This window comes from Meriones unguiculatus, chromosome 4 (genome assembly GCF_030254825.1).
Source record: "Meriones unguiculatus strain TT.TT164.6M chromosome 4, Bangor_MerUng_6.1, whole genome shotgun sequence".
Classification (NCBI taxonomy): Eukaryota; Metazoa; Chordata; class Mammalia; order Rodentia; family Muridae; genus Meriones; species Meriones unguiculatus.
In genome coordinates, this window is record NC_083352.1 from 78,016,051 (window position 1) to 78,036,747 (window position 20,697).

Genomic DNA, 20,697 nt, shown 5'->3' on the forward strand with positions numbered 1-20,697 from the left:
GTCCTCCTGCAGGTCTAACCTGAAGCCTTCTCCTCTACAGTGGCAAGGTGAGGGTCTGCTCCATATTGCCTGTTCTTTCTCCAGGGTGAAGAAGCCCGAGACGTATCTGATGCCCAAAGACGGCAAGAGTAACGTAACTGGTGAGAGGGCTAGAGGTGCCCGGGGACCCGGTCCCCACGGGTGGGGGTGTGCAGGTGCTGTGGATCAGATCAAGGCCCTTGAGTGCAGGCTGTGTGGAAACAGGACACTGAGGAGGAGGAGTTTTGGGGTCACCCCACCTTGCAGATAGGGGTGTATCCTTACCACCACAGCCCATCGCAGCGGGAGAATCAGGAGTTCGGGATTGTCCTTGGCTACACAGTGAGCCTGAAGCTGTCTTGGGCCATATGAGACCATGTCTCAGAAAACAAGTAGGGTCTGCACGGTGGTATTCACCGCCAGTCCCAGCACTAGGGAGGCAGAGGCGGGTAGATCTCCATGCGTTCCAGCCCAACCTGAACTACAGAGTAAGCTCCAGGCCAGAGCTACACCGTGAGACCCTGACTCAAAACAAACAATGCTAACCTCATCTGCTAAGGACACAGTTCTTAGCACTTCTCTTGTGTGAAAGGTGCTAGGTGCTCAGTACATACAGGGCCACTATCATGAGCCGGGCTAATTCCAGTCCGCAGCATGTGACAGATCCTGTGAGCCAGGAGCTGGGCAGCTGCCCATGTTCTCCTCGATGTTGTCACTCCCACCCCCAGGGGCCTGCCCTCCCTGCTGCGCCCACTCACCCTGCCCTCCATCTCCGCAGACATCACGGGCCCCATCATCCTTCAGACCTATCGAGCCATTGCTGACTATGAGAAGAGCTCAGGCACAGAGATGACTGTAGCGACCGGGGACGTGGTGGACGTCGTGGAGAAGAGCGAGAGCGGTCAGGCCCTTCCCACAGCTGGTCTCGGGGTCACAGACACTTGGGTTCCATGCAGAGGCCCAAGCACCCTCTGGCCTCAGTCTCAGCCTATCCCATGCTTAGCCCGCATTTAGGGGCGTTGTCCCCCCCATTTCGAGAACCCCTGACCTGTGCCTGGGGTGGGATCTGGGCGTGGAGTTTGGGGGACGTTGCTGAGAGTGAGCACTGGGTCGTTCCTTCTCTGTGTCCTCACCAGCTCTCCTGGCTGAGGAAGGCTGCCAGGCGCCAGCCCTCACTCACTTCTCTGTGCCCCTGATGTAGGCTGGTGGTTTTGCCAGATGAAGACAAAGCGAGGCTGGGTCCCCGCATCCTACTTGGAGCCCCTTGACAGTCCCGACGAGGCAGAGGACCCGGACCCTAACTATGAAGGTGCCTCCTACCTCTGAGGCACATGGGGTGTGGGGTGATGGAGGGAAGGGGCACAGGGACATGAAGAAGTTGGTAGGTCCTCCGCTATTTCCAGCTTGGAGGCCTGGGTAAGATGGTGGTGAGTAAAGGTAGGAGGCAGAGCAGAGGGACAGGGAGGAGGAGACAGCGAGGACCGGGTGAGCCATGTGGAGCCTGGTGTAGGTGTGGGAGGGGGCAGCAGCAAGCCGAGCTAACAGTGGCCTGGGGATGAGGGCCTCCTGGCGATGGTGTCACCATCGACGCCCAGCAGGAAAGCCGGCAGCCCCAGGTCTTGAATGGTCTGCACTGAGTTTGAAGGCAGAATTGTCTGGTCCTATTTTAAGATGGAGAAATTCCACACGGTGTGGTGGGGCATTTCACTTCAGCAATTCAGGAGGCTCAGGCAGGAGGGGCTCAAGTCCAAGGCTGCTTAGGCAGGCTGCAGAGCCTGTCCCAGCCGGAGCAACATTGTGACACCCTGCTACAAAAAAATGTGTGTGTGTGCATACATGTATGTGTGTGTTAGTTTGCTTTCTGTTGCTGTGATAACCACCATGATTAGAAGCAAGCTGGGGGAGAAAGGGTTTACTTCATGTTACATGTCCAGGTAATGGTTCATCACTGAGGGAAATCAGGGCAGGAACTCAAGAAGGACAGGAAGCTGGAGGCAGGAGCTCAGATAGAGACCTTGGAGGAGTTGTTTACTGGCTTGCTCATCTCCTTTCTTTTCTTTTCTTTTCTTTTCTTCTTTCTTTCTTTCTTTCTTTCTTTCTTTCTTTCTTTCTCCTTCCTTCCTTCCTTCCTTCCTTCCTTCCTTCCTTCCTTCCTTCCTTCCTACAGGGTTTTTCTGTGTAGCCTTGGCTGTCCTGGACTCAATTTGTAGACCAGGCTGGCTTGAACTCACAGAGATCCACCTGCCTCTTCCTCCCAGAGTGCTGAGATTACAAGCGTGTGCCACCTGCCCAGGGATGGCATAGCTCACAGTGACCTGAGCTCTCTCACATCTACCACTAATCAAGAAAATGCCCTATCCAGGCATGGTAACACAGGCCTTTAATCCCACCTCTTGGGAGACAGAGGCAGGTGGATCATTGTGAATTTGAGGCCAGCCTGGTCTACACAATGGAGTCCAGGACAGCCAGGTCTACTCTTGATAAACCAAAAAAAGGAAGAAAGAAAGAAAGAGAGAGAGAGAAAGAAAAGAAAATGCCCCATAGACTTGCCTATAGTTCATTCCGATGAAGATGTTTTTCTGATGAATCCTCAATAGAGGTTCCCACTTTCCAGATGACAGCTTGGGAAAAAAAACCCACCTAACCAGTGTCCCTGCACACACATACAAACACACAGTCACACATATGCTGGGATGTGGCTCAGTGGTAGAGCACTTGCCTAGAATCCCCCAGTGAGGGGCTGGGGTGTGGCTCAGTGGTAGAGCACCTGCCTAGAATCCCCCAGTGAGGGGCTGGGATGTGGCTCAGAGGTAGAGCAGCTGCCTAGAATTTCTCAGTGAGGGGCGTAGTTCCATAGTAGAGCTCTTCCATTGCCTATTGTCAGCCCTTGGTCCCATCCTTACACTATATAAAGTCTTTTAAACACCTAGAGAGGGAAACCAAGAAGGAATATATCTGAGGGACTGAGGAGGGTCGTGTGTGTGTATGTGTGTGTGTGTGGTGGTGGTGGCTGGACGGATGGAGGTAGCCTGGCACTCGGGGGAGGGAGCAGAGTGCTGGGATCTGAGTAGACCCCCTCACTGTGTGCTCCCTCCGTGGACCAGGTGAGCCCTATGTAACCATCAAAGCCTACACGGCAGTGGAAGAGGATGAGGTGTCCCTGTCTGAGGGTGAAGCCATTGAGGTCATTCATAAGCTCCTGGACGGCTGGTGGGTGGTCAGGTAGGAAAGCCCCTCCCCTGCACGGCTCTGTGTGGGCGGGCATGGGGCTCTGTGATTGGACTGTGTGATTCTGCAGTCTTCTCTCCTCTTCAGCCACTGAGTTTCCTCTCCAGGACCTTCAGAAATCAGACAGACAAAGCAAGCAAGAAGCAAGTTGTTTTTTTGAGACAGGGTTTCTCTGTGTAGCTTTGGCTGTCCTAGAACTCCCTCTGTAGACAGGCTGGCCTCAAACTCACAGAGATCCTCCTGCCTCTGCCTCCTGAGTGCTGGGATTACAGGGGTGCACCACCACCCAGCAACACTCAGGACTCTTAAAGGTGTCATAGTACACGCCGCAAGACACACACAGCTTCCTCCGCCTTTGGGACTTGAAAAGGAGGGCTGGGAGCCTAGTGGGCTTGTGCTGATACACAAGAAACAGGCTGGCCTTTCGGGTGTGGAAATCTTTTGGGTGTTTGAACTCTCGTGGCCTGCCTGGCTGTGTTCTCACCCCCGGCGACTGCCTGAGCCTCCCGCGTGGCCCATCTTGCAGGAAAGGGGATGCCACCGGCTACTTCCCATCCATGTATCTGCAGAAGGCCGGGGAGGAGATAACCCAGGCCCAGCGGCAGATCAGAGGCCGAGGGGCGCCACCACGCAGGTGAGAGAGGGGCTGGCCTGAGGGAGACTCCGGGGAGGGAGACAGGTTTCTGGCAGGGTAGGTACCCACGAGCTCTAGCGCTTTGCATTCGTTGTTGCTGGGTGTAGCTGACACAGGGACAGGAGGGAAGGCAATCGGGGCCAGAGCTAGAGAGGAGTGCGCAGATGCTTAGAGTCCTTTGGGATGGTCGGTGAGGGCTGGGCATTCCCCGAGAAAGGAGCCTTTTGATGGTCAGAGCTTGCACTCCACTTGCTAAATACAGGCTTAGGACCTGAGGGGTGCCAGTCCCTCTGCAGCCACTCGCTGAGGTCAGGCGTAGGATCTTAGGGTGCCCCAGTCTCTCCGCACCCTACTTTCTCCAGCCAGGCTTAGGGTCTTGGGGGCAGGGACTCTGGGGCGCTGACATCCGCATCCTGCTGGGCCAGGTCGACCATCCGCAACGCGCAGAGTATCCACCAGCGTTCTCGGAAGCGCCTCAGCCAGGACACCTACCGCCGCAACAGCGTCCGGTTCCTGCAGCAGCGGCGACGTCCCGCGCGACCCGGGCCGCAGAGCGCGGAGAGCACGGACAGTGAGCCTCGGAAGGGGGCGGGGCCGGGGCTGGAGGGCGGAGCGAGGGCCGAGACCTCGGGCGGGTTCCGGACGGGAGATCGCGGCGGGCATGGCTGGGAGGCGGGGCCTCTGATAGTCCCGGCTTTCCTCTGCAGACGCTCGGTCCGCTCAGCGCGCCAAGCCGCAGCCCGCCGTGCCCCCGCGACCCAGCGCTGACCTCATCCTGCACCGCTGCACGGAGAGCACCAAGCGGAAGCTGGCGTCCGCCGTGTAAGGAGGGCCTGGGCCACACAGAGCATCCCATCCAAATCCCTGTATATACCTGTATATAGCCTGCGCTCAGAGGCTCTCCCCTGCCTTAATAAATGTTGCTGGGATGGACTGCGACTCTGCCGCAAAGGACAGGGCTGGGTTCCTCTCCAGGGATACTAAGAGGATGAAAGGCAGTGAGCTCTGCTAGAGGAGTTTGCGAGGACAGGCAAAAAGGTCTGACGGCACGTTGCCGCAGTTTCCGCCAAAGACATTAGGAACGTCCTAGGGCAGCGGTTCTCAACCTGTGGTTCGTGACCCGGGGGGTCTCCTAAGACCATTGGAATCACTGATATTTAACATTAAGATTCATAACTATAGCAAAATTAGTTATGAAGTAGCAATTAAAAATAGTTATGGTTGGGGAGCAGCACGACATTGAGGACCTAACTGTATTAAGGGGCTGGAGCGTTGGCCCAGAGGCTAAGAGCAATGGCTGCTCTTCCAGAGGTCCTGAGTTCAATTCCCAGCACCCACACGGCGCCCAAATATCTATAATGAGATCTGGTGCCCTCTGCTGGCAAGCAGGCGTACATGCAGACAGAGCATTGTATACATAATAAATAAATCTTAAAAGGGTCGCAGCATTAGGAAGGTTGAGAAGCACTGTCTTAGGGGCTCAATACTGCCCGGTTGACAGTATTTAACTAGCATGCAGGAGGGCCTGGCTTCCATCCGGTGCTTCAGCCTCTGGGAGACGGAGGCGTGTGTCTGTGATTTCAGAGCAAGAGCTAAGAAAGCTGCTGTTAGGCTCAAGGTTGGCCTGGACCATGTGGTGAGTTTGAGGTCACATTTGACTACAGTGTGAGACCCTGTTTTAAACCACCCCACCCCAAAGCATAATCTTGGTATAGGGGAACCTAGTGGGTTGTGATGAAAAGCAGCTGTTGTTAGTGGGCAGTGCCTGCCACCTTCATGTCCCTAAGACCTTGCTGGTAACTCCATTTCCAAATGCAAAGAAACTGTGCTGGTTGGTTTATGTCAACTTGACAGAAGCTAGAGTTATCTGAAGGGAGGGAACCTCAATTGAGAAAATGCCTCCATGAGGCTGGAGACATGGCTCAGTGGTTAAGAGCACTTGCTGCTTTTCCAGAGGACCTGGGTTCAATTTCCAGCACCCACATGGCAGGGTGTCAGATCCCCTAAAACTGGAATTTTACATGATATATATATATATATATGACATATATGCAGGCAAAACATCAATGAACATAAAATAATACACATTAAAAATTTTTAAAAAGAGGGACAATGCCTCCGTATTGTAAGTCATTACCCAGCTGTAAGTCATTTTCTTAGTGATTGATCAGGGAGGGCCTAGTCCATTTGAGTGGGACCATCTTGGGCTGGTGGTCCTGGGCTCTATGAGAAGGCAGGCTGAGCGAACCATGAGAAGCCAGCCAGTGAGCAACACCCCTGCATGGTCTCCGCATCAGTTCCTGCCCTGTTTGACTTCCTGTCCTGATTTTTATTACCGAATAAAAATGATGAACACTAATATGGAAGTGGAAGCTGAACAAGCCCTTTCCCCCTTGACTTTCTTTTGGTCATGGTGTTTTGTCTCAGAAATAGAAACCCTAACTACGTCAGAAACCAGGGTGCAAAATGAAGCCACACATCTTGCAAAAGACAATTCTTGTAAACAGGCCTGGTGTTGCAGGCCTATTTTCCCAGCTGCTCTGGAGAGGAAACACTTTCTCCACTTTCCTCTTCTTCTTGGAAAATAGGCCTCACAATGTATCCCAGGCTGTCCTTGATCCTCCTGTCTCAGGCTTCTGAATGCTAGGATTACAAGTGTACAGCATTTTTATTTTACTGTTGTTTATTTTTCCTAAACTGAAGTCCCAACTAAATGTTGCCCCCTTTTTTGCACAGGTGTGTGTGGTGTGTGTGTGGTGTGGTGTGTGGATTCAGGATTGCTGTAGGTCAGGTTAGCCAGAAACTCCCTAGGTGGTGGGATAACTGAGCTCCTGATCACTCTCTCTCCACCCTTGAGTGCTGGAATGCCATCCTGGTATCCCCTCCCCCGACATTTGTTTTTCTGTATTTCTGATCTTGCTGATGTTACCTTGTACCAACCCCAGTGCCTCCTGCCCTGTGCTGGTCAGGGAAGCTGCCCAAAGGTCTGTGTGTGCAGGGAAGCCTTAGATGGAGCAAGGGCCACGCCCTTGGCTGCCAGCTAGTCAGGGTGTCACTGTCTGCTGACCATTGGTCTCCCTGAGTTGCACACACAGTCTCCAGTGTCTCTGGGCTTGAGAACCAGAGGCAAGGAATCCACAGCCCAGAAAATACAGGCAATTTATTTAGGGTAAATCCATCAGGAAGGGGGCAGAGACCAGTTGGGACTGCACCAACTTTGGCTTATGGGCACATGGTTGTTTGTACATGTTCTTTCTTTCCTTTCTTCTTTTTCTTTCTGTCTTTGTTTGTTTGTTTCTTTCTCTCTCTTTTTCTTTCTTCACTTTCTCTCTTTCTCCACGTTTTTTGTTTGTTTGTTTGTTTTTGTTTTTTGTGACAGGGGTTTTCTGTATAGCCCTGGCTGTCCTGAACTTGCTTTGTAGACCAGGCTGGCCTCAAACTCACAGAGATATACCTGCCTCTGCCTCCCTGAGTGCTGGGCTTACAGACATGTGCCATCTCCCCCAGCCAAACACACACTCTTTCACAGTGGGTTTATTGAAAGTGCACAATGTAGATGAACGACATAAGCCAGTCAAGCATGGACTGGAGAGATGACTCAGAGGTTAAGAGCACTAGCTGCTTTAACTAAAGGTCCTGAGTTCAATTCCCAGCAACCACATGGTGGCTCACAACCATCTATTGTGAGATCTGGTGCCCTCTTCTGGTGTGCAGGCAGGATACTGTGTAAATAATAAATAAATCTTTAAAAAGTCAGTCAAGCACAAGAGGAGCCAACTGAATTACAATAGTTATGGGTATGACTCAACTATAGACAGAAGTCAAAAGTCAGATCAACAGGTGTGATATACAAATTAGGATTCTGATTCCAAGTGGGGGAAAGGGGAACTTTTATTTTATTAAACAGGGGTTTAACAGTTGGCTCCATCTCACAGCCTATAAGGTCTGGAACATTCTAAGTCTCCACACAATGGAGGTAGAGGGGGGTGGCCAGATTTCCCTTCTGTTTCTCTTCCAGCGATTTCGCTTTATTTAAGTGGGGTCTTGATACTTAGCCCAGGCTGACCTTGAACTCAAAACTCTGATCGTCCCGCCTCGGCTCCCGGCCCAGCGATAACGGGCCCTGTCCCCTCCCCCCTCACGTGGCTACGGGGAGTGCCGGGCCCCACTGCGCCTCCTTCTTGCTCAGCTTCATGATGGAGAAGAGCTGCTCACAGACGTGGGTGCTGCTGAACATGGACAGCATCCGGGCACAGTGGCTCCTGTACTTGGGGTAACTGCTCCAGAGGTGCCTGTAGAAGCCGGGGACGCCCACCTCGTCGTACTTGGTCCTCAGCACCGTGTTGCACTGCAGGTCGATCACCTCCATCTGGAGCTCCTCGCGCACGCTGTCAATCTCGGTGGAAAACGGGGAGCTGAACAGAGTGAGCTCGCCCTCACAAGCCTTGAAATCCGCCAGGCGCTTCTGGAACTCGGCCTTGAGTTCCGCGATCTTGGGGATGTAGTTGAGGCCGTCGCTCTCGCTGCGGGAGACGGATTTCAGCGTGGGGAAGTGGGCTAGGTTGTTTCTGGCCAGGTGCGTCTCCCAGAGGCACAGTTTCGCTAGGAAGGCCCGGATGAAGTCATACATCTGGGTCACTATCTGCGAATGGCCTTGGAGGGAGGCATCCAGCGCGTTGAGGTGAGTCGTCATGTCCACTAGGAAGGCCAAGTCCAGGATCCAGTCCCTGGAGCTGAGCTGGGGCACAGGTTTGCCCCGGGAAGACATGAACGAGTCTATTTCCTCCAGGGATTCGAAGAACCTCCTGAGGACCAAGCCCCGGCCCAGCCACTTAAGCGCGGTGTGGTACAGCAGGCTGCCGTACTGGCTGTCCAGCTCGTACAGCAGGGTCGTGAAGTCGCCGTGGTTCAGGCCACGGGAGCAGATCCAGTTCACGGAGTCCACCACCACGTCCATGACGTGGCCCATCCCTAACTTGTGGGCGCACAGCCACTCGGGGTGGATGATGCAGCGCAGGGACTTGAGGTCGGCTCCCTTGCAGCACGAGGCCCTGGCCCGGAGCTTCGTCACCAGCCCGCTGCCGGCGTCCACCATGGCCGGCGTGCCCGTGGAGGCCACGCTCACCAGCTTGGACCAGTCGATGCTGAACTTGCTGAGACTCTTCTCCACGCGCAGGAATACCTCGTTCCCGGATTTGGCGCCCGTCGTGGGCACGGTGTCTAGAAGCTCCTCGGCTACGTCGAAGCTGTTGTCCACGCCGCGGATGAAGATGGCCAGCTGCGGGGTGTCGTTGATATCCGTGATCTCATCGATGGCGAGGGAGTAGGCCACAAACGACCGGATTTTCTGCCGTAACTTCTCCCACAGGCTCCCGGCCACGTCTTCCACCGGCCGCGCCGCGGTGCTGGCGGGTGGACTCGCGTTGGCGAGCGCTTGCTCGGGGCACACGGCCTCCGAGGCCCCCAGGAGGTACTTCCGCAGCGCCCCTTTGAGCTCTCGGAGCTTCTCGTCCCGGGCCTGCCCCGCGTACTGGTCATAGTGCCGGCTGTGGTTGGTCTGGTAGTGACGGCGCAGGTTGTACTCCTTGGACACCGACACGCTCTGCTTGCAGATCAAACACGTGGGGATGCTTTGCACCTCCACGAAGAAATAGGCGCGCTCCCACTTTTCTTGAAACACGCGGCCCTCCTGGTCTATCTTCCGTTTTCCCACTTGATAGAGACATGGAATGGTGGTTTTCAACTCCCTGTCTCTTGTCCTGTTATCTTTTATCGTGTGCATGTTTTTATATTTTATTTTTGACAGAGGGTCTCCTGATAGCCCAGCGGTAGTCAACAGTGACTTTGAACTTTTGACCCTTGCCTCCCCCTCCTAAGTGTGTGTGGCACTATACCCAGCTTTCTCTCTGGCTTTTAGCTCTGGCTGTCCTGGAACTCACTCTGTGGACCAGGTGGCCTCAAACTCACAGATCCACCTGCCTCTGCCTCCTGAGTGCTGGGACTAAAGGTGTTCGCCACCAAGCCTAGCTCTTTCTCTGGCTTTTTTGAGACTTCCCACTCTGTAGCTCAGGCTGCCTTTGAACTCCTGGTGGGAATCTTGCTCAGTCTCCTCAGCGCTGGGATCCCAGGCGTGTGCCACCTTGCCTAACTCCCAAAAGAGGCTTGAGATGTTAAAGAAGCCGGTCTAAAAGACCCGGGTGCGTCACACCCCACCTAACTCAGGGCAGTGTGACTACTCCTGCAGCTTGAGTTTGTTTTAGCTCTTCTGAGACACAGTCTTACTCTGTAGAACTCGTGCAATTTCCCTGGATCAGCCTCCCTAGTGCTAGGAGTATCTACCGGAGCCAGCACTCCTGGCCCATGTGTTGGTGAGTGGAACAGTTCCTGAGAGCACAAATATGAAAAGTTATATTAAGAAAATGTAGTTGGAGCTGGGCCCTGTGGCACACACCTGTCATCCCAGCACTCGGGAGACAGAGGCAGGCAGATCTCTGTGAGTTCAAGGACAGCCTGGTCTACAAAGGGAGTCCAGGACAGCCAGGGTTACACAGAGAGAAACAAAACAAACAAAATGTAGCTGGGGATGAGACAGAGTGCTTGCCTACTATGCACGTGGCCACATAAACCAGGAATGCTGTCATAGGTGTGTCACCTGGCACTGGGAGGTGGACGCAGGAGGACTGTGTGAGTCTGAAGCCAGCCTGGACTACAGAATAGGTTTCCAGGCCAGTCTGGGACTGCAGGACTGAGACACTGCAAAGACGGACAGCTGGGGACGGTGGCGCCCACCTGTAATCCCAGCAAACAGGAGGCTGAGGCAGGTGGATCTTTTGAGAGTTGCCAGGCCAACCAGAACTACATATGGAGGCCCCACTTCAAACAATAATAAAACCCAACCAAACAAAAGGGAGCTAAAATGAAATGTAAAGCAGGGCTTTGGATGTAGGTCAGAGGTAGAGTGCTTGCCTCGTGTGTGTGAGACGTTGGGTACCATCCCCGACCCTGTGACAAAACACAGGAGACAAAAAAAAAACAAAAACAAAAACAAAACAACAACAACAAAAAACCCAGCACATCTGAAAAGCCACATGCTTCGCTGGAAGGCTCAGTGCAGATCAGATGTAAGGACCCTGTAAGTGCCCACCGTGGCCTGCCACGAAGCACTGTGTCCTGGAATGCTCTTTCTCCAAAGAGAACTCACCATTGCTAAGTTCAAGTCCAGGAAGTGGTCTGTGGGGAGACACAGAAGAAAGAGGGGGAGCTTGTTTCCATTCTGCCCAGCCAGCTGTGTCTCCACACTTTTGGTGGTGTCAACACAATGCTAGGCAAAGTCGGAGGTGAGGCTGAAGGTCATAGCCCACGACAGTCAGCCAAACGAGGTAAGGATGCTCATTGCCAACCCTGAGCCCTGGGTTCAGTCTCTGGGGACCATGTGGTTGAAAGAAAGAACTTCCACAAGTTGGTCTCACACCCGTGCCATGACAAGCCCCTTGTGAGTGATTACAGTAAGAAATAATAGAAGGGACAGGACTAGAGACACAGCTGTGGAGGCAGAGGAGAGTGAATGCCTTGAGCATCTTGACCTGAAATGAAGAATGGCTCCTCCCCGCCCCCACCCCTGCTGGCCTCCCGGCCTAGCTCCTGAGCTGCTGCCCACTAGGCAGCTGCCCATCTCCAGCATGGTCTGGTGTGGAGAGAGACGCGCTCACCTAATGACGGTGAACTTGATGAAGTCTGCTGCATCCAGGATCCTCCTCATGGAGCTGATCTCCAGGTACCCGGGGGCTTTGAACACCACCCCTGGGGGCATGCCATCAATCACCACGCAGCCGGGGTTGAAGGTGATTTTCCTGTAGGGTACCTTCACGGGGAAGTCCACCCCGATCGCCTCCCCTGTGGTGAGAGAGGAGGTGGAAATGGGGTGACTCTGTGGCTTACTTTTCCAAAACTCTGCATTTTTTGTTTTTGTTTTTAGTCAGGGTCTGGGGTAGCCTAGGCTGGATCTGAATGCAAAGGAATCCTCCTGCCTCCGCCTCCTAAGTGCTTGGATTACATGCCAGCCTGGCATGCTTCATCTTTGATGTCAAGATTTGAGCTGGACCCGGAGGCACACACCTGTTGAGGAGCCAAGTCGTAGGATCACTGGAGTCTAAGGGTTTGAAGTCAGCTGGAGCAACAAAGTGACACGCTGTCTCCAAACCCAGCAGTACCTGAGCTGGGCCAGATGACACAGGCCGAGAGGCCCAGCTACTCAGGAGGATCAAAAGTTGAAGGACTGCCCACTCTATGGAGCCTCCTGAACTTCCTGTCGTGGCAGCGGCCTGTCAGCACTTTCAAGGCTGGCGCAAGAATATCTTGACTGAATTCAAGACTGGCCTGGGCTGCACATCCTGTCTCAACAATAAATAAATAGAGAGTATTTTGGCTGGAGATTGTAACAGGACTAGAGTACTGTTCAGTACTTTGCAAAGGGGTGGAGGAGGGAAAGGTTACACATTTTGGAGGTGTGGAACGGGAGAGATGGCTTGGCAGTTAAGAGCACTTGCTGTTCTTCCAAGGACTGAGTTTGATTCCCATCACCCATGTACCCATGTACCCATGCTGGGCAGCTCACAACTACCTGTAACTCCGGCTCCAGTACACACATGTGTACTCATGTGCACATAGCCCCCAAATGTGTACAATCTAACGAAGACATTTTGGATACAGAAACTTACCAAATTTTCGGCTGAAGAGGTCATTCACTTGTTCTCGAAGCTGTTTGATTTTCTCAATGCCTGACAGTCTCTCCTCATTCTCTAAAAAGAATTGGAAAAAGGAAACCAGTCTCATTCATACATTTCTTTTTCTCCGAGACAGATAACTAGCAGAAATGCCTGCTGACACTGTCTTATCACTTAGTTACCTGAATGCAACAACTAAGCACTTGGGAAATTCACAAATGGAGGCCATTACGGACGACGGTTTTCCAAATGACAACATAACCCATATTACTTTCAATGTTTTATTTGTATTTATGCGTGTACCCCATGCCTGCAAGCGCCCACGGAGGTCAGATGAGGATATGGGAGTCCCTGGAGCAGGTGGTTGTGAGCAGACGTGGGACGGGAACAGAACCTGGGCCCTCTACAACAGCAGCAATCCTTTGCAGCCAGGAGCCACCTCCGCCCCTTGCCCATGCTACTTCTGAGGAACATCTTCAATGCTGAGTACGACAAGGGTGCCTCTCTCCACTGCTGCCTTCAACACTGTAATGCAAACCTTAGCCCACCCAATATGGCAAGAAATTAAGGAAAAGCGATGCCAGGACTAGAAGGGAATATTATTCAATACTTAAAATTTTAATTTTTTTTTTTACTAAAATTTTGTTTTGTGTTTTTGTCTTTTTCAAGACAGGGTTTCATTGTGTATCCCTCCCTGGCTGTCCTGGAACTTGCTCTGCAGATCAGGGTGAGATATGTCCGCCTCTGCCTCTCAAATGCTGGAATTAAAGATATGCACTACCATGTGTGGTGATTATTAAAAACATTTTTTAAAGTTTGGTGTGGTGGTGCATACCTCTTAGCACTCAGGAGGCAGAGGCAAAAAGATCTCCATAGATACAGGCCAGCCTGTCTACAAAGTAAGTTCCAGGACAACCAGGGAAACATAGTAAACCCCTGCCTCAATTAAATAAATGATTTTTAAAAAGAGTGAGAGCTGGGCATGGTGGCACACACCTTTAATCCCAGCCATGGAGGCAGAGACAGGTGGATCTCTGTGGGTTCGAGGCCAGCCTGGTTTACAAAGTAAGTCCAGGACAGCCAGAGCTTTTAACATAGAGAACCTCTGTCTCAACAACAACAACAACAACAACAAAAGAAGAAGAGGAGAAAGTGGAGGAAGAGGAACAGGAGCAGGAAAAGAAGGAAGGGCTGGAGAGATGACCCAGCAGCTAAGAGCACTTGTTGCTTTTGCAGAGGACCTGGTTCCTTTTCCAGTACACAAATGGTAGCTCTTACCATCTGAACTCCATGGGCACTAGGCACATATGTGGTACACATACATACACACAGGCAAAACTCAGCTCATGCTTTTAATGCAGCACTCTGGAGGCAGAAGCAGGTGGATCTCTGAGTTTGAGGCCAGCCTGGTATACAGAGTGAGTTCCAGTATCACTTCAGGGAACTAGTGCCCTCTTCTGGCCTCCACAAGCACTGCACTCACATGGCAGACACATACACATAAATACGGGAAAACAATCTTTACAAAAAGAAAAATGTGAAACAAAAGAAGATGACAATGGGTGTCTCTACCTGGCTCTGTCACCTGTACAATCCTAAGATCTTCAACACCAGCTGCAGAACTTATAATGTTGGATGAATTTGCATTTCCTTAAGAGAGGAAAAGAGAGTGAACAGAAAATCAGCAAGTCTCTAAAAAACACCCAAGCCTTACTTGACAAGAAGTGACTGGACATGTCTGTGAGGATGATTCCGGAGGTTAAACTGGGAAGGGGGGCCTCACCCTGATGTTGGGGCTCCACCCCACGTTCTGGAAGCCCAGACTGAATACAAAGGAAGAGAGCTGAGCACCAGCACCCATTCTGCTTCCTGACTGGATACAGTGTGGCCAGTCACCTCACACCCCAGCTTCCATGCCTCCCAAGCTGTGAAAGACTGTCTCCTCTCAAACTATGAGTCACAAGAAACACTTCCTCCTTTAAGGTGCTAATTTTCTCAGAAAAATATTGTTTTGTTTATGTGTATGAATGTGTGTCTATGTTGGAATTTGTGCATGTGAGTACAGTAGAGGCAAGGAGAGGGCATTGGATACCCTGGAGCTGGAGTTACAGGCAGTTCTGAGCATTCCCTCACTGCTGAAGCCTTCCTGCCTCTCTCCTGTGTCCTAGCTCAGCAATCCAGAGCTGGTTTGGAGACAGCCCCAGAAAAGCCGCATGTGCAGAGCTGTCCTGCATCACTTCCTGTAAAGCACCTCCTGAGCGAGTGTCAGGCTAGCCCATTTCTGCTTAATGAAGTACATGGTGACATCTTCAAAAGTGCCTGACTCCTGAGGATCGCCTGTTAGAGAGACAGCCGCCATCATCAAATTTTTATTCTTGTTGTAAAGGTAAAACTGTCAGAATCAAGGGCTCCGAGTGGCATTGCTGGCTTCTCATAAATGGAGGATGAGGACACCACACAGTGACCTCCACCAAACAAACCCTCAAGCATTAATCCTAATGGTAGTGAAAAAGAAGACGACTAATCATTTATACTTGAGGTCTGGTGAGAGAGTGGGAAAAGGTACCTTTTCTGCAATGCTGGTGGCCCAAGTTTGGTGCCCAGAATCTACATAAAGGTGGAACAGGTGAAGAGACGCCACAAAGTTGTCCTCTGAGTCCCACATGCATTGTGTCATGGGTATCTGTCTTAATTACTCTTCTATTACTGTGATAAGACACCATTGCCAAGGCAACTTATAGGAGGAGGAGTTTATTGGGCTTATGGTTTCACAGGGTTAGAGTCCATGACCATCATGGCAGAAGGCAGGCAGGCATGGTGCTATAGCAGTACCTGAGAGTTTATATCTTGATCCACAAGCACAAGGCGAAGAGTGCTAACCACAAATGGTGTGGGCTTTGTACCCCCAGTGACACACTTCCACCACCAAGGCCACACCTCTGAATCCTTCCCAAACAGTTCTATCAACTTCAGATCAAGTATTCAAATATAAGAGCCCATGGGAGCCATTCTCATCTGTAGTGGGAAAACCTAGTTATGTGAATGTTTTTGTTTTAATCCCAGGTGTGGGACATGGGGCTGCTTCAGTTTGTCCGTAGTCATTAACTGTGATTGTCTTGTGCTCTAGGAGTGGTGTGACTTTTGCCAGCTACAGAGAGTTTAATTCTGGGGACTAGAGAGGGTATGAATGGGAGGGCCCTGAGCGGGCCTGTGGTGGCGGCTGCTGCCCCTGCTGCTGGGTTTATTACTGCTGGATTGCTGGTTTTCTGGATATTCTGAAAAAGAAGATTGGACTTGCCCCTAATCAGCAAGAAGTATCTAAAGAGCTCCACGGCCCCCTTTCCCTCTAACCTTTCTCCCTTACCTAGTGTTGGGGGGTTGGGAAGGGTGAGGGTGGAACAGGGTTGAAGGGTGGTAGATATAGCACTCAATAAAGTAGTCCCCCAAAGAAAACCTACGTTCATCCAGACCACCACAGCACCCAACACACGCACACAGGTGAACACACACTGGTTTCAATCACCATCCTACAATAATCGTTTCAGAAACAGTGAAAGCCACAGAGAGAGCCGCCCTGCCCACATGACAATCACAAGTGTTTCCAACTCACCTTCCATTTTCACATCAGCCTCAACATCCTCATTTGTCTCTGAGGAGACCAGTGGAGTAGACTCTTGAAAAGAAAAGGTCTAAAATGACATCCATTATTAAGCAATCTCAGGTTCCTGTAACATGTCACTGCCCCATCCGCGACCCCTGACCCAAATCTATGCTCCCCCTGCAGTTTTGTTTTTGTTTTGAGTCAAGGACTCACTTTTGTAGCTCAGGCTGGGCTCTTTTGGGAGTTTTTTTAAAAGGTTTATTTTATGTATATGAGTGTTTGTTGGAATGTATGTGTACTGTGTGTGTGTAATTCATGCAGCCGTCATAAGAATGTCAGATCTCCCAGAACCGGAGTTACAGTTGTACGCAGCTATGTGGATGCTGGGAACTGAACTCGGGTCCTCTGGAAGATCAGCAGATGTTCGTCATTGCCGAGTCGCCTCTTCAGCCACTAGTCTTGAGAGTTTACCCGTGTTCCGTACACACTAAACACACAGTGGCTACGTGGCGTGCCTCCAACCTAGGCTACCATCTTCTGTCAGCAAACAAAAGACTTGGTGTGGTGAGGCCACAGAGGGCAGAGCCAGTGTGAGGTTCTCACCTACAGATCAGGGAACCCAAAACACACAGTTTTCATGCTGCATCCTAAGACAGGCGTGCCGGGAAGCCACTTTCTTTATTTCCCGAATGTTTAAGGGGAGGAGGCACTTTATTTTCTAACCTTCAGATGGTAATTCCATTTCTATGACATCACTGCTGGTGGAAGAATGCTGGCTTCCTGAAAGGAGAATAAGCAATCTACAGCTCAGCGAGAAACACAACCCATACAGAAGTCACTGGGACCATCGAGATGACTCAGCAGGTAGAGATGTCTGCAGCCAAGCCTGATGACCTGTATTTAATTCACGGGATCCATATTATGAAAGGCGGGAACCGACTCCTGAAAATTGTCTTCTGAGCAGTATGGCACTTCCCCCTTTCCCCACCAATAAATGAATACAACACTTAGAATAAAACAAATCACTGAACACAATGGAAACTTTCAAAAGCTGGGGTGTGGCTCAGTATATAGTGTGCTTACCCAGCACGATGGATGCCCTGGGATCAACCCCCAGCCCCACATAAAACTGGGAGTGGCACCACCTATGATCCCAGCACTCAGGAGGCAGAGCCAGGAGCACAAGGACTTGAAGATCATTCTGTAGGGCACAGTAAGTATGAGGCCAGCCTGGGCTATATAAAGCCTGTCTCAAAAAAACAAAACAAAATAAGAAAGAGGTGTTAGCCAGGCAGTGCTGGTGCACGTCTGTAATTCCAGCAGTTGGGAGGCAGAGGCAGAGGCAGAGGCAGAGGCAGAGGCAGAGGCAGAGGCAGAGGCAGAGGCAGAGAAATCTCTGTGAGTTTGAGGCCAGCCTAGTCTACAGAGTAAGTTCCAGGACAGCCAGGGCTACACAGAGAAACCCTGTCTTGAAACACACACACACACAACAGTTTTACATTTATTTAACTATGACATGTATGCAGATGTGCGGGGAGTGAATGGCACAGTGACTGTGTGGCGGTCAGAGGTCAACTTGTAGGAGTTGGTTCTCTTCCTCAAGCATGTGGGTGTTGGATGGAAAACAAGTTTATTTTGAAATTACCTGAATTTAGATACAAAAAGGGGGAAAAAAAAAAAAGACAAGAAGCACACAGATGTACTTCACGAACTTCTCATTCTCTCACTTATTGCTTACTGCTTCCCACCCACAACAGTGTTAGCTACAGTTTCACAGGGAAGCCAACGGGTCCCATTACGGCAATCCTATTGCTGTGGCCATGGCAATCTTCTGGAATCATTCACTCATTTGTTTGTTTAATGTATATGACTGCATATACACCTGATCACCAAAAGAGAGCATCAGATCCCACAGGACTACAGTTATAGATGGTTGTGAGCTTCCATCTAGGTGCTAGGAATTGAACCCAGGACATCTGGAAGAGTGAGTTGACAACGCTATTAACCACTGAGCTTCATCTCCAGCCCTTGGAAGTCTTTGCTATGAGGTTTGGTGCATCATTTACAAAGTGAGTTGGGTCCTTTACAAACTGTTGACCTGGCTCAATAAACTGCATTACCATGACTGCAAGCACAATGGCAATTTAAGTTTTCCTTCCTTCCTTCCTTCCTTCCTTCCTTCCTTCCTTCCTTCCTTCCTTCCTTCCTTCCTTCCTCCCTCCCTCCCTCCCTCCCTCCCTCCCTCCCTCCCTCCCTCCCTCCCTTCCTTCCCTTTCCTCTCTCTCTCTCTTAGTTTTAGTTTGCTTTTTCAAGACAGGATTTTCCTGTGTAGCCATGGCTGTCCTGAACTTGCTTTGTGCTCCAGGCTGGCCTCAAGTTCACAGAGATCTGCCTGCTTCTGCCTCCCCACGTGCTGGGATTACAGGTGTGTGCCACTGCACCTGGTTAAGAAGCTTTCCTTAATTAAAAAAAAAAAAATATTTCATGTGTGTTGGTGTTTTGTCTGCATGTATAACTGTGTGAGGGTGTTGGATCCCTTGGAACTGGAGTTATATATGCTTGTGAGCTGTCACTTTGGTGTGGTAATTGAACCTACGTCCTCTGGAAGAGCAGGCAGTGCTCTTGACCATGGAGCCATCTCTCCAGCCTGGTTTTCCTAATTTTCGAGATAGGGTCCCCTGTAGCACAGGCTTCAACTTGCTATGTAGCCTTGAACTTAAGATTCTCCTGCCTTTACCTTCTGAGCACTGGGATTACAAGTGTGCCCCACAAATGCCCCACTGTATTTAAGGGAAACTCATCATATTATTCAAAATACAACTTGCTAGTCTAGGTCAACACACATAATCTGTATCCCTCGTTCTGTGTGCTGTGTGTGGGTGCAGGCGTCCTTGTGCACAGGCAGAGGCCTGAGGAGGCTATCTGGTGTCCTGCTCTATCACTCTCCACCTCATCCCCTTGAAACAGGCCAGCAAGCCCAGAGGTCCTCCTGTGCCTCTCCCCCCGTGCTGATGTTACAGGCAGCTGTGGCCACACCATGCTTTTGCCTGGGTGGTGAGGATCATGCTTGCACGGCAAGGGGTCTTGCCCACTGAGCCATCCTCCTGCCCCTTTCCTCTTTCTGGGCTCTTCCATGAGTGGTGACTGCCATTTTGGCCGTGAAGGGACTGGCATGCCCTTACCTTGCAGGTTACACTGATAGTAATTGGGATCCTCTGACTCTGTCTTGACTAGCACGGCTACTGCCTTTGGTGAAGTGCCTAAGAATGCAACAGAGATCTCAGTTAGGGCTCAAGAAGGCGCAGCCAGCTAACATGTGGAACATGTGGTTTGGTGGGGAATGGTGGCACAAGCCTGTCGTCCCAGCACTGGGGAGACAGAGGCAAAAGCAGGAGAATCAGAAGTCTTCGATCCTCTTTGGGTGTGATGGTGTACACCTTTAGTCCCAGCATTCTCTGAGGCAGGCGGATCTCTGTGAGTTCAAGGCCAGCCTCATCCACATGGCAAGTTCCAGGCTAGTAAGGACCTGATTTTAAGGACTGAGTCTTAAAAATAAAGCCCTCTTTGGCTAACAGTAAATTGGAGGCCAGGCCTCCATGACCTGAAGATTTCCCAGGAGCCTCTGTCAAGGGTCCCAGCACCTCCCAGTGCCTCCCTGGGGAACAGGTGTTTAACCCTGGCCCTGTGGGGAACATGCAAGACCAAACTCTAATTATAGCCCTGGAGAAAAGAGGAAGAAATGAGCCAAGTGTCACAGCTGAGCAGATCTGAGCTGTGGGGCTCAACATGGCGGCTTTCAAGTCCCAACTCTTTCCTGGTTATCATTGGTGATGGGTACTTCTCCAGTCTCAGCTGCCTTTGGCTTGTCTCTTGGATTCTCAAAGAATTTAAAAAACAAACACCTAAAGCTACATAGGGGCTGGAGATGTGAGCAGGTGGATAAGAGCACACGTTATGAAGACTAACTCGGGTCTGAGCACCCAACAAGCGGCCCAGGCATCCTGATTGGAGGATTACACTTGTAATACTAGCTCCAAATGGAATGGAGGCAGGAGGACTGCTGGGTCTTGTGGGCATCCAGAAAATGTGAGTCTCAGGGTCACCAATAGACCCTGCATCAGGGATACATCAAGAGACAGAGGAGGTCACCACCTGCCTTACTCTGGCCTCAGCACAATGGCCATCCAAAGCTGTACTGGCGGCTCACACATGTAATCCCATTTGTTCGCTTATATGGATGGGTGTTTTTTTTTCTGTATGTATGTGTCTACACATCAGGAGAGGGCATCAGATCCCCTGGGCCTACTGTTACAGACAATTGTGAGCCCCATGTGGGGGCTGACAGTTGTGAGGCCCCATGTGGGTGCTGGGAACCAAACCCGGGTTCCCTGAAGAACAGGAATACTCTCAGTAGTTCTTGTTTTTCTATGTGTGCACACACATGCCGTGGTCTGAGGTGTGTGGAGGGTGGTTCTCTTCTTACAGGATGTGGA

At 51.2% G+C, this 20,697-nt stretch overlaps 2 protein-coding genes across 4 annotated transcripts in view; one reads left to right on the forward strand and one right to left on the reverse strand.

Moving 5' to 3' along the window:
• Positions 1 to 4,819, forward strand: part of Ncf1 (neutrophil cytosolic factor 1) — a 7,840-nt gene extending 3,021 nt beyond the window's left edge. The window contains exons 5-11 of the mRNA XM_021646691.2: positions 85 to 140; positions 797 to 919; positions 1,220 to 1,327; positions 3,123 to 3,240; positions 3,773 to 3,880; positions 4,306 to 4,451; positions 4,588 to 4,819. Coding sequence (XP_021502366.1) covers positions 85 to 140; positions 797 to 919; positions 1,220 to 1,327; positions 3,123 to 3,240; positions 3,773 to 3,880; positions 4,306 to 4,451; positions 4,588 to 4,706 — 778 coding nt within the window. The 3' untranslated portion in view covers positions 4,707 to 4,819. The remainder of the gene's footprint in view (positions 1 to 84; positions 141 to 796; positions 920 to 1,219; positions 1,328 to 3,122; positions 3,241 to 3,772; positions 3,881 to 4,305; positions 4,452 to 4,587) is intronic.
• A 2,206-nt stretch (positions 4,820 to 7,025) lies between these two features.
• Positions 7,026 to 20,697, reverse strand: part of LOC110554204 (general transcription factor II-I repeat domain-containing protein 2) — a 30,695-nt gene continuing 17,023 nt past the window's right edge. The window contains exons 9-16 of one of the 3 annotated variants that reach the window (XM_021646675.2): positions 19,387 to 19,464; positions 16,928 to 16,984; positions 16,214 to 16,276; positions 14,176 to 14,253; positions 12,598 to 12,678; positions 11,590 to 11,773; positions 11,082 to 11,110; positions 7,026 to 9,592 (exon numbers count right to left, since the gene is read on the reverse strand). In XM_021646675.2, the coding sequence (XP_021502350.2) occupies positions 8,019 to 9,592; positions 11,082 to 11,110; positions 11,590 to 11,773; positions 12,598 to 12,678; positions 14,176 to 14,253; positions 16,214 to 16,276; positions 16,928 to 16,984; positions 19,387 to 19,464 (2,144 nt within the window). In that variant the 3' untranslated portion in view covers positions 7,026 to 8,018. The remainder of the gene's footprint in view (positions 9,593 to 11,081; positions 11,111 to 11,589; positions 11,774 to 12,597; positions 12,679 to 14,175; positions 14,254 to 16,213; positions 16,277 to 16,927; positions 16,985 to 19,386; positions 19,465 to 20,697) is intronic. The other 2 variants (XM_060382246.1, XM_060382247.1) reach the window with 2 other exon arrangements.